Source organism: Heloderma suspectum, chromosome 8 (genome assembly GCF_057233095.1).
Source record: "Heloderma suspectum isolate Gila_16-S chromosome 8, 16-S_ref, whole genome shotgun sequence".
NCBI lineage: Eukaryota > Metazoa > Chordata > Lepidosauria > Squamata > Helodermatidae > Heloderma > Heloderma suspectum.
Genome location: NC_139465.1, coordinates 4,986,182 through 4,998,895, shown reverse-complemented (window position 1 = coordinate 4,998,895; position 12,714 = coordinate 4,986,182). Strand labels below are relative to the sequence as shown.

Sequence of the window (12,714 nt, the reverse complement as noted above, 5' to 3'; positions counted from 1 at the left end):
CGGCACGAAGCGCGCGGGGAAAGGGCCCCGACGGGGCAGCTGGGCCCGGCCGTCGGGCGGCACAGAAACGGCGCTAGTAAGGAAAGAAACGAATGTGGGGGAAGAAAGCGCCCGACAGAAAGAGCCCGACAACTGGGGTCCAGCTGTTGGGTGGCACAGAAACGTAGCTAATAAGGAAAGAAACAAATGTGTAGAAAGAAAGAGCCCAACAGCCCAATACCCTAAGGTATAAAATGCTACAAAAACCCTGCTGCTTGTTCTGAAGCCTCCCTAAATTCCATGGGGCTGTGCGTGCCCTGAGGCTGCTCCAGGAAGGGAACACCCAGGCAGAGCCCATCACGCCTTTATTTATTTATTTATTTATTTATTCATTCATTTCATTTCTATACCGCCCAATAGCCGAAGCTCTCTGGGCGGTTCACAAAAACTAAAACCAAACAACACACAATAAAACAATTTAAAATATATGGAACATTAAAACCACAATATAACAATACAACCACAATAAAACCTAGCGGCAGTGCAGGAGTTTAAAATACAGATTTAAAACAGCAAAGACAAAAATTTAGAAAGCTAAAATGCCTGGGAAAATAAAAAGGTCTTCACCGGGCGCCGAAAGGAGTACAATGTAGGGCTGGGCAAAAGGTAGGCTGGGATCTACTCGTGGGTCTCCAGATGATTTGCGGTGAATCAGCAAAGGTCTCCATTTCCTAGTGGTTTAACAACAGCGACAACCACACCCTCCCTCCCAAACTGGGCTGCTGGGATCAGGAAAGGTGGGGGGTGGGATGGGAGCAGGCTTGTGTGTGAGCTCCGGTTCTCGCACTGAAAACAAATTCCTGGGCCCAGCCTGTGCTCAAAGGCGCCTTGTTCCACAATTCTGCGCCGGGCTTCCGGAGCCACTATGCTTCGCTCCCTCGACAGACTTCACGGTTTTAGTGAAAAACAAAGTAGATCCTGCAAGCTTAAAGCCTGCACGCCCCTGCCTTACCCTCTGTTTGGAATCCCTGAAAGGGATTGCCATGGGATCCTCTAGGCCCCTGTCCATTTTTAGGAAATGGTTAATTTTGCTTTATTGGACTTGCTGGGATGACTGTTGAGAAAATGCTAACCCACCTCTCTTAAAAACAATATAAGATTTGTTAGTGATGAATGATTAAGAATGTAAAAATATAAATAATGAAGGGAGCAACCCTACCAGGATAAGCGGCCATCTCCGAACTCAGAGGCAACTGCCTATCCAATGCGGGGCAGGAGAAGCGCAGAGGGGATCGTCCCCTCCATGCTTCAGCCGCACTGCATTTGCAGCTTGATAGCTGATTTTGGCTGTCTAGCCATGAGAAGGCAGAGGGGGGGAAGCGGCTGCTGGACAAGTTGGATGTGTCGTACCGGCATTTCTGCCTTTCCTGCCCCGGAACGCCCCCAGGAATGCCCCGTTTTCACTGCCCTGTGCTCCTCTTCTGAATGTGGAGCACGGAGCCGTTCCGAGCTGCCTGCAAGTGCGGGGTGTGTGTGTGTGTGTGTTTCTCAGGGAACTGACCTTGACGCGTGGGCTCAGAGGTCGGTTCCCGGAAACCGACGTATCCTGTGGCCATCTAGCTGCTGACTAGCAGCCATAGGATTGCTCCCTAACAGTAGTAATTTTAATAAAGGGAAGATCGCATGATACGACAATCTACCCTGGCAAACAAGCTATGCAGTGTGGGTTGTTTGTAGAACAACCGGGGGTGAGCCTGAAAAACGATTGGGCTTACCACGAGTTATTCTCCCCCTCCTTCCCCCTCAGTCCTTCAGCCAGCTCCGGTACATATCCCAGGGGACTTTGCCACAGAACCCATTTTGTTTCCCCGTCCTGTCCCCCTCCCCATTCCGATCATGAACCTGTTTTCATTCCCCAGCTTTTTTTCAGGCCCCAACATTTATGCAAATAGGGCCGGAATATACACACGCGCACACACACACTTTTTCAGCTCCTGGAATTTACGCAAATGTCTTCGTTGTTGTAGTTGTTGGCTTTTCGTAGTTGCGTGAGTGAGCACTTGTGTCTGTCAAAAACATAGGTAGCCCTGCCCTGCCTTGCCTTGCATATTCCCTTGTATGTTTCAGCTGTCAAAGGGAAGGAACTGCAGTATGAAACATACAAGGTAACTGACAAGGTACCTACATATAGGCGAATTTGACAGCAGTTGATAGGATGGGAAAAGGGGACCAGATCGCCTCCTTAGCAAGGTGATCCCCAGGATATTAAGTGTTGAACTGAGATTTGGGGGTACCCTGCTTCCATTTCATACTTCCCTCAGTCTCAGGCAAGTCCTTTTAAGGGAGATCTATGCTTCCACCCTTTTCGTGGCTCTGGTTACTGCTTCAACCCTTTTGTTTACAGCCTTGGATGGCTGTTGAGGCTACCTGGCCCCTTTGTGTCATTTTGTCTTGTTGGACCTGACCTTTTGTCCCTTTGAAGCCTTTGTGAAAATGGTATAAAAACCCAGGGCTCCAAGCCATCCAGAGGCAAGGTTCCATGATACTGAAATCACTAAGGTTCTTTGCCATCCCATCCCAAAATCAAGGTCCCACTTAGCTGTTTAACATATTGTTTCAGTAATCCAAACTGGTCCAATCCCATGGAAATCGCTTCATTTCTTGGCCACCTCACAGAGGTAGGTTACCATACTATCTTGTTACCCAGCTCCCCCCCCTCCCAGTCTGGCCACCTAGGACCCTTCTTGACCAAAGCACAGACCCAGCACAATCACTTTTTAAAAGGACCTATTCTTCTTCACTGAAGGAGTTTCAATGCGCCCCAGCACCATTCTTCAGGTAAGGAAGGATCTGTTGAGATGCAAAGAAATGTATCTTTCGAGCCCTGTCCTGTCTTCTGGAGGCCCATCCTCTACAAATTGTAGCCTGCACCCACTTTTCTATTGTGTGCTTATGTGTTCAGTAATTTGGTCTATCTTTGAACCAGCTTTTGGTTGGGAAGAGAGCAGATAAGTGTGTATAAAGATATGGCAGTTTGAATAAGCTGAGGAAGAGATGATAGAGTTAGCTGAAGACACTGTGGGTTCAGTATCTTCCTCTGGGGATCTGGGGTAGCAGATGTTTTGGACTCCAAGCCAAGGTGGCCAATGGACAGAAATTCTAGGAGCTGTAGTCCAAAATAACTAGAGGGCACCAGGTTGGAGAAGACTGATATATAATAATAAAAGAGGATGTGTGTCTGTCTGTCCATCCATCTGTCAGTGTCATACCACCAAGACCATGAACCCTAGGCCCCTGAAAGTTGGTATACATACTGTCAGGAGCGCCCTAGCAGCCTCTTTCAGTACACTCCAATAGTCAACTCAAGACACAGACGAAAGGATTCTTTTCAAGGCTTTAATCCTTTTACAACTTAATGACTCTTTCAGATGCTAATCACCAGCGACTAAGCAATGAACAGCAGAGTAGCCTATGCTCAGGGTTAGGCAGTTGGTCCCCGTTTGAAGGAGAATCACTTGCAGACCCTGAACTTATGGGCTAGGGAGAGATCCTCCCTCTTTCCCTTGGGTCCACGGGACGCGTCTGTTGCTTGTGCGCCAAGCAGTACGCCTCCTTTCTGCACCCTCCATCGCTCGTTGCTCCCTGCGTCTGCGTCGAGCGTCTAGCAAGCCCCCCTCCCGCACTTTCCCACTGCTAGGGTCACTATCTCAGGAATGCTGGCAGGAGGAATCTCTGCCAGCTGCTGTGCCTGTGAGGGATGAGCTGGCTCCTCTTCCATGGATTGCTGATCCTCCTCAGAATCAGAACTGCTCTGGGGTTCTATCGGCTCAGTTTCCACCCTGACACGTACTAATGGGATCCTAGGGGTGTACACCTCAAGGTTGTTTTGTTTTTTAAAACTCATTACTTAATCTTAATTAATTGAAATGTGTCCTTGTGGTTGAAACCTGAAATAACATTTTCAGTCACTAGGAGCAGACTTCCCTAACCAGTGCATAGCTTTGCAATCAATACAGTTTGAAGCCAGGGGAGATTAGTAGGTTGCAGGACAGAGTTTTACACCTGCCCCTCCCTGCGGCTGTGGAGTAGCACTTCCTCAGGGGAATGGGCTAGATAGATCCTTCCTTTGGGGGCTATAGGGGTGCACCACGGCAGGGGCTTTGCCTGTGGGTGTCTCCAGGCATGTCTAGGCTCAGACAGGGATGACACAATGGGTAAAATCCAATGTAAGTCATACTTAGACTAGACCCATTAAAATGAATGAGACGTGAGTTAGTCATGACCAGGTTAGGGAAGGCTGCTCTAATGAGCAAGGAACTGTTAGTGTTTCTACACTACTAATTGCTTACAGCTGTTCTGGTGTCAGGAGCAATAGGCTATAACAGCCAGTTGGGCAGTTTCTCTATCTTGCATTTACCATGTCTTGTTTTGTTTAGCTGTGTAAGTACTATACAAGTCTAAGTCTATGTAATTATTCATATTGATCAAGTTTATTATGAGATTGAGTTGTAGTTCTTAAACTATGGGGCAGATCCTCAGGGTGGGTGTACAAGGCATTTGTTATACTGTGATCTTTGATGTGTTTACTCAGAAGTAAGTTCTAATGAGTTCAGTAGGGCTTACTGTCAGGCAAATATGTATAGGATTGCACCTATGGTGTGTTTTGTTTTTGACTCTCTGTAGCTGCGGAGACAATGTTTTTTGCTCTCTGTGCATACTGTCTACTACAGTAAGGTTATGTGCATGATTCTGTGCACATTTACTTATGAGTAAATTGTAGGAGTTCTGAGTAAACACATATAGGATAGGGTTGCTGCTGTATGTTTGGCTAATTTCCTGTTTAAAAGGATAATATAAAACACTGTTTATTTTCAATTTGGCTTGTTAGCATTCTGACCTGGTTCACATGTAATGGCTAATTATGGGTTGTTGCTTCCTCTTTCGGTCAAAATCCCAGGAATATTATGTTCCTGGGTTTTTATTGCGATGTCCAAACCTGGAACTCTGGGTTGTTAAGGGGTTAAACAACCTAGTGTTAATCCAACAATTGCCCATAGTTTGTTGTTGGGTTAACTTTGGATTGTTGAACCCCTAAACAACCCAGAGTTCGGAGTTAAGATAATAACAACACAGGAATTGAGTGTTCCTGGCTTTGTTCCTGCTGCTCAGCCCCGACAATTCCTGGGTCAAACAACCCAGGAATTGTTATGTGTGAACTAGGTCTATAGGTTTAAAGTACTTAACTTTCACCTGTAAACTGAAATATGTGCTACCTATTATGTACCTTGCAGTGCCCCATTCAAGAGGGTTGTCCTTTGAAATGTGTTGGGTATTGATAGGGTTTATCCAATACTAGGCCTACTTAAAGTAGATCCATTGAAATGAATGAGCCTTAAGTTAGACTAATGTTGAATATAGCCCATAGTTTTTAAGGAGCTTGTTTTCTGTATAATGATAGTGGGGTAGATTTGGACTGTATAATAGGTTATTATCTGCTTTCATATGCATTTCCTGTGCAGCTATTGGCTTCGTCTCCCATCTGCTCCTCCTTCTGAAAAGTTTGAAATTGGAAGTGGAACCAAAGCTTCTGTCATTACCCTTCAAGGAGAGGCCCTGATGGCAGCTGAGGGCCTCTCTCTCAAGGAGCTCTTGGATGCAATGACTTGTCCCATATGCCTGGTATACTTCACAGATCCTGTGATGTTAGATTGTGGGCACAACTTCTGCAAAGCCTGTATTGACCAGTACTGGGCAGGGTCTGATGGCATCTCTGCTTGTCCTGAGTGTCGGAAGCTCTTTCAGCAAAGGGATGGCAGACCCAACTGGCAGCTGGCAGGAGTGGTACGTCTTGTCAAGAAACTCCAGGGGGAAACCAGAACAGAAGTGAAGCGGGACATATGCAAGAGGCATCGGATCCCCCTGAAACTCTTCTGTAAGGATGATCAAGCCCCCCTCTGTGTGGTGTGCAAACGAACCAAGGTGCACAAGGGTCACAGCATAGCTCTGGTGGAAGAGGTTGCCCAAGAGCTCAAGGTAGGAAGTCATCATGAATTGGTGGAACTCACTGCTGCAAGATGTTTTGATGGCTGCTGACTTGGATTGGCTTTACAGGGGGACTGGACAAACTAATGGAGAAGGAAGAGAGGTCTTCCTGCTAGAGCAAAATCTCTTTCCATTTGTGTAGGAAAAAACCAAGGCCCAGCTGAAGGCTATGGAGGAAGGGAGGAAGGACCTTGTGGGCTGGAAAATGACTAAGGAGTTGGGAATGGCTGGTAAGTGTTCACTCTTATAGCTTACAAAACGTTCTTCCCTGACCACCCCCAGGGCTGGCATCAAGGGTAGGCATGGTTGGGCACCTGCCAAGGGGCCCACACCCCAGCAGGGGCCCACTGACAGGAGCCTCCTGGAATTGCTCCTCCTCTTCACCATTGCAACCTGCTTGTTCCCCTGCCTCTCGCTCTGGCCCAGACAACAGTGGTGGGGGTGGTGAGCAGGAGATGCCACTGCCTGCATGTTCCCTGGCTGTTAAGTAAGCAAGTGCTAGCAAGGAGGAGCAAGAGCAGGTGGTGACAATGGTGGTGAGAAGGTAGGCTCATTGAAGGAGGGGGCCTTCTGAGAGTATCTTGCCCAAGGGCCTGCCAAAACCTGGAGCTGGCACTGACCCCTTCCCACCACTGCCTGATCTCCGATTTGCCCTAGGTAGCAATGAACAGCACCACATCAGTCCACTCGGAAGGAGGCTTCTCTTTCTGCCCCCCAGTCTTCCTTCCGCTTGGTTTCCCTATCATCTTGTTCCCCTCTACTCCTAAAGCCGATTGAAACAAATATGGAAATCTTTCTACATGGTCTTAACTCTTAAATGTTGGCCTTGAATGAGGAACTTCATGGAAGAGAGTGGGCGGCTTTTCGGGTGGCCATGGTGTCCTACTTTACAGAGGACAGACAGCCCACTCTTTGAGGGGCTCTCAGAGGACCGTGGTGTATTTGAAGAAGGGCAATTTAAAGACAAAGATCCGTAAGAAGGGAGAGCAGCAGGGACCTTGAAGTTGCCCATCGGCAGTTAGATAGCAGACTGAGAAGGCACACAGCTTACCTGGTCACAGTCTCCCTGCTATAGTGAGATGTATTTTATTTCTCTTTAAACTATAGTAATTCTTGAATCTGCACTGATGCCTCTCAAATGGCTCATGTAAATCTATGTCTTTTATCCTTTTCTTTGGTGATGTGATGTGGAACTGGCCACCCTAGTTCTTTCTCCCTCCCCTATGGCATATGGTGGTCTGAGTTAACTGTTGTCTTTTTCCTCTGCATAAGAGTCTCTGGAAGAAAGCAATGAATGAAAGTAATTTTCTGGCACTGAATGAGAAGGGAAATTTTGATGGAATATGGTACTGAGTCCAGGAAGATTCCTCTCTGCTACCTCTCACCTGACCCCTCCCCCGCCCACAATCCATTCCATCACTCCCTCTAATAGGGAACACAAGTGATGAATCTGAAATGAAGCCAATGTAAGACCACTGAGAAACAAAAGGGAGATATTGATCACTATGCTCAGCAGGGGTGGGCGCGTCCCCAACATATGCCAAAATACAAAACAGTATCTTTAAATTAGTGGGGCAAACCCAAACAGTCCAGTGAGCATACTCAGTAGCCAGGGAATGTTGGATGGCAGTTGAAATAGAAAAAACAAAAAACTAGATATTGGGTTGGACAGGAAGAGTAGAATGTCCTTGGCAGGGGAGTTGGGGAAGCTGGGTTTTTGTCCTGTCTAATTCTTCTATTAAGTCTGCTTTATTGGAGCACTGGGCGTTAAACAATAACTGACCAATGTTTTGCCTCTGTCCTTGACCTGCCTTTACTGGAGGAAGTGGCTTCTGCTCCCTGCTAGGTCTTCTGACTAAATCCAGATCAAACCTGGAGAGAGGAAGTTTTTATAAATCAGCTTCTGCAGTGGCTGATGCTGCCCCTTCCGCTGTTCCCATCCAGACTCCTTTTTCTTTCTGTCCTGTAGGAAATATGACTCTGGATCCAGGCACAGGATTTAACAGCCTTCTTTCTGTCCGAGGCTCCCAAGAGCATGAGATGTAAAAGGCGAGGAATCAGTCTTAGCCCGCCGAGACCCTTGAGGATGTGCTGGGCACAAGAGGGTTTTACTTCAGAAGACCACTAATGGGAGGAAGAAAGGGCATATTGGGTCCTGGAAGACTTTCTAGCCTAGAGGCAGGCAATCTGGTGCCCTCCAGATGTTTAGGACTACAACTCCTATCATCCCCAACCAGTATGGCCAATGATTGGGAATTCTGGGAGTTGTCGTGAAGAACATCTGGAGAGCATGCCTATCTCTGCATTGCTCAATATGAATTTTCAATTAATGTGCGTAGGTGAGGGGGTGGCAGGCTCCACCCTCTGACCTATATATGTTCATTTTAACCCCTGAGTAGAGACCTCCTTCCTCTTTGGAGAGGGGTCTGCTCATGTATTTAAATTTGCTAAACACTACTTCTGTTGAGAGGAATGCGTTCTCCTTTTGAGAGATCTGAGCCATGGAGAAACTATTCTATTATTCATCCTTGCCTAATGGGCTCTGGGTTTTTACTCCCCCCCACCAAGTTATCCCCTTTGCCCAGGAAGATCTGTCTGTCACTGGGCTGAGAATGATCCTGTGGAATTTTTGCTGTTGATCTGACATGCTGTCTTTTCTGAGGATAGAGTCCATCCCTAAAATGAACCGCTGGGAATAACGCTTACTGAACACCTTATGGGGAGAAGGCAATATACTCCGAATCACCAGAGAGGCATGGTCTATTGTATTCCTTCGAATACAATAAGGGCTATAATGACACTCTTGTTCATGTTCTGGTTTGATTTGCTCATATTTTCTATTCAAGTGGCATCTTGTAACTTGTTTATTCTTATATATTTGTTTAGTTGGGTTTGGTTGCATAATGAGGCTTTAAGGCCTTCATAAACATGTTCAACCACATTTGCTTTTATTGAAATAAACTAAAAATCAACAACCTCAGACTGTTGCTGGGAAGTTTTCCTTGTTTCTGGAAGCCATCTCTGTTCTGATCAAAGTGGAAGACCCAGTGAGAGTGGAAAGGAGCACTTGGCCAAAACTCTTGTGTGGATTCCCAAGCAAGGGAGCTGGGGGCTTATTCTTGGGGGAAACTGTCAAAGAGGGCCATTTCCTTCATGCCCAGCTCAAAGGTGTCCAGGGACAGGGCACCTGGTTTGCTTGCAGAAGGTCCTGGGCTCAATCCCCAGCAGCATCTCCAGGTAGAGCCGGGAATGTCTCCTGCCTGAGACCCTGGAGAGCCACCGCCAGCCAGCGTTGACAGTACTGAACTAGATGGAACAAGTGTCTGACTTCCTATCATTTGGCCAATGAGAAATTGAAAGCTGGACTAAATGGACTTTTGGTCTAACTCCAGTAGGAATTTCTCCCATTCCCTATGAAATTTCTATCCCTATCTATGAAATCTTTTTTTTAACTGATGACATTATCTTTAACAGCAATTTAAGAGAACAAACTGACATATTTGGGGAAGACCTGCTCTGCTTATTTCCTGCTGTCATGTTCTTCATTGGAATATAGTATCTGTACAATCTCTCTCTCCCCCCCCTTCTGTGTGTGTGTGTATGTGTATGTGTGGTTCAGTCTGTTTTGAGGACTGAGCATTGCTAGCCAGGATCTTTTAAATACAAAAGTCTCCTCCTGGCAACTCAACAGCCTGTTAGGGGAACACTGTGTCTGTTTGTTGAATGATGATTAGTCAGTAGCAGCATTCCAAAATCTGGTGTCCTCCAGATGTGTTGGACTACAACTCCCATCTTCCCCATGGGTTCATGCTCAACATGGTGGGAGTTGTAGTCCAACGCATCTTTAGGGGACCAGGCTGGGGAAGGGGCTGCCTTAGGATCTTGCTGGAAATCCATGTAATCTTACAAAGGACAAACCTGCCTGGTCGCTGAAAAAGGATTGTGTGCCATAAAGATCGACTGAAGGTAAAAGTAGGGGAGAGGGCAGGATTGTGCCATTAGCTGATAAGTGATTTGTGCTGTTCTCTGCCTATGTAAATAGCTGAGGACACAGGTTTCCTCCCTACCAAAGTGAGGGTTATGGATTCGCTCACAACCACTGAAATTAACAAGTGCAGGTAATAGATGTATACTTCTGACCTGAAGTATTTCTGGTCAATTTCAGATTTAATATGTGTAATATTATTATTATGAATGGCCCAGTAAAGACACTTGCATCTTTAACAACTTTTGATTTCTCGGTAACGAGGAACTCTATAGCTACTTCTCCAGGCTGTCTACAATCTTGCAAAACTGTCTGTATAGTCTCATAGGTCGCTCACTAGTAGAAGCTGGTCTAAAGAGAGAAAATAACCTCCACTTATTATTTCCTAAAAGCAGTAGCAGTTTTTTCAAGTTACAGGAGCCAATATGTGGTATGAATGCGCATATATCTATCTATATCTATATATCTAGCAAATACAAATAATGGACACATAGGAATATTTGTATCATCAGACACTCCATGAAACGTGAGATGTTATCATACTAAAGAAATGGTCCCTTCCCTTAAAAATACGAAAAGAATGTTGCACATAACAGACAACCAGCAGAGTGACATTCTAACAGCTGAGGCGCAGGTTATATTTTTTGCACAACTCAGGAATGGATATGGTGCCAGGTACATGTGATTAGAGAAAGACATGGTATATAGAGGGTTGGAACAATTGTTCTGGGCTCTCTTCCTGCAAAGGGCTCCATGCAGTCCTGGGCTGGGCGCCTTTTTGAATTCTGACACTCTAGGGCAGGGATAGGCAGAAGGTAGGTCTCCAGATGTTTGGGACTTCAACTCCCAGAAGATCCCTGCCAGCATGTCTAGTGGTCAGGAATACTGGGAAATGAAGTCCCAAACATCTGGGGATCTATCTTCTGCCCATCCCTGCTCTGGGGAACTTTGATTTTCATGGCATAAAATGAAGCAGTATAAAGCTGACCCTAGTGACAGTTTCCTGTAGTCTCCTTCATATTCCTAATTCACTTTCCCGCCCAAATATGCACATTTTCATGTTGTCATGTGATTTGCCTTATCATAAAGCAAACGTAGCCATGTTTGGCCATAAGAAAAATCCAAAATCCATATTGAGGCAATATCTCTATCAGGCCAACTCAAATGTCACAAAAGATGTGCAAGCTTTTGAGATCGCCAGATCTCTTCATCAGTCAAGATGTTGCAAACAGCAGGTTGGAGGTGGGGAAGGAGGAGAAAAGAAAGGATGACCTGCCATTGGTCATGAGACTATGCAGACTTATTGACTTCAACATAAAGTTAGCCCTTTTAAAAAACTCCTCACTGCTCCCTGCTCTTTGAAACTTCTTGCCTGCTGAAGAGATCTGGAGATATTAAAAGCTTACAGTTTTTTGGTGACCTTTTGAGTTGGCTTAATAAAAGTATTGGTCTAATGGATTTTGGAGTTTTCCTTATCTTGTACATTTTTCCTTACTGTGCATAATTGAGCTATGGAACATACTGCGTCAGGAAAGAAAGATGGAATCCTTGAATTCAAGAAAGAACTAGACAAATCTGTGAGAGGCCAGAGCACTGATTGCTATGTAAAAAGATGATCAGGATAATGCATCCCCTTTTAAAAGGATTTTCTATATCATAAACTGCTGTTAACAAGGAGCATCCTTGAGGAACAGAGCTTTCTATAATTTGTGTTCTTATAAGATTTCTTAAACAGCAGCATTCTGTCAGTGACTAAATACAAACATACAAATAGCTTGGCTCAGTGAAGATGGCTTTTTTTTTTTAAAGTTCTCTGTGCTTGTTCCTTTCAGCGTCTATGCATGTATTTTGTCCTGATGCTGTGGCGAGGAAAATAAGGGCATACCATTTCCTCTCAAGTATTTTCTACTGGAAAGAAAAAGTAATCTGATCCAAATGCTAAGGTTTGTTGGAGGTGAAGGCAGAAAGAGAACTGGGGGCAAGATTTTTCAAAAGAAACTTTGGATCTATTTCTATGGGAAGTCCCTAGAACACTCTGTACCAAAACAAACTGAGAATAGGATGTGGGCAGGGCAAATCTTATTGAAACCACTCCCAGCTGACAAAAAGGCTTTTGTCAGAGAGGCTAAACTGGTAAAATTGCCATGGCAATGCATTCCAAGTAGAAAACAAATATTGTTGCTGTCTTTTTTTCTTCATCTGAATGTCCAAATTAAAATGTGTTCTTTGTATTTACACACACATGCTCTCAGTCTCTCCCCCCTTCCCCCCCCTCTCTCACACATGTGCACACACATACACTAATCACCCAGTATCATCAAATCTTCCTGTTCTATAAAGATAGATTCTCAGTTAGGCTGCTACCCAGTTAAATTTTTTTTAGCTGATTGTTAATCAAGACTGCAATCCTAAACACACTTTACTAGGGTGTAAGCACCACTGAAGACAGTGGGACGTATTTTAAAGTAAACACGCATAGGAGTATTCTGCAAATCAGTATATCAACCTGGTATCCTCCAGATATGCTACACTACAACTCCCATCATCCTCAGCCAGCATAGCTATTGAGTCATGCCAGCAGAGACCGCCTCCTCCCATGTGAGCCTGCCCATAATTTTCAGATCTTCATCAGAAGCCCTGTTGCATGTCCCACCACCAAGAGAAGTTAGATTGATGGGTATGCGAGACAGGGCCTTTTCTTTAGCAGC

At 45.4% G+C, this 12,714-nt stretch overlaps 1 protein-coding gene across 3 annotated transcripts; it reads left to right on the top strand.

Annotated features, from left to right (window-relative positions):
* Positions 1-121: 121 nt before the first annotated feature.
* Positions 122-9,000, top strand: LOC146338796 (zinc finger protein RFP-like). Of its 3 annotated transcripts, none has more exons than XM_084812815.1 (4): positions 122-226; positions 5,499-6,012; positions 6,164-6,251; positions 7,991-9,000. In XM_084812815.1, exons 2-4 carry the CDS (start codon positions 5,596-5,598, stop codon positions 8,065-8,067), a joined length of 582 nt encoding a protein of 193 aa, XP_084668941.1. In that variant the 5' UTR covers positions 122-226; positions 5,499-5,595; the 3' UTR covers positions 8,068-9,000. The 3 variants fall into 3 exon arrangements, with proteins under 3 accessions (XP_084668941.1, XP_084668940.1, XP_084668939.1); XM_084812814.1 differs by lacking the exon at positions 122-226 and adding an exon at positions 666-2,817; XM_084812813.1 differs by lacking the exon at positions 122-226 and having other exon boundaries at positions 5,448-6,012.
* The last annotated feature ends 3,714 nt before the right edge of the window (positions 9,001-12,714 follow it).

Coding starts and splice junctions, on each gene's coding strand:
- LOC146338796 (XM_084812813.1), top strand. CDS start 5,482: ATGCATTTCCTGTGCAGCTATTGGCTTCGTCTCCCATCTGCTCCTCCT. Junction 6,013..6,163: donor AGGTTGCCCAAGAGCTCAAG/GTAGGAAGTCAT, acceptor CCATTTGTGTAG/GAAAAAACCAAGGCCCAGCT. Junction 6,252..7,990: donor TAAGGAGTTGGGAATGGCTG/GTAAGTGTTCAC, acceptor TCTGTCCTGTAG/GAAATATGACTCTGGATCCA.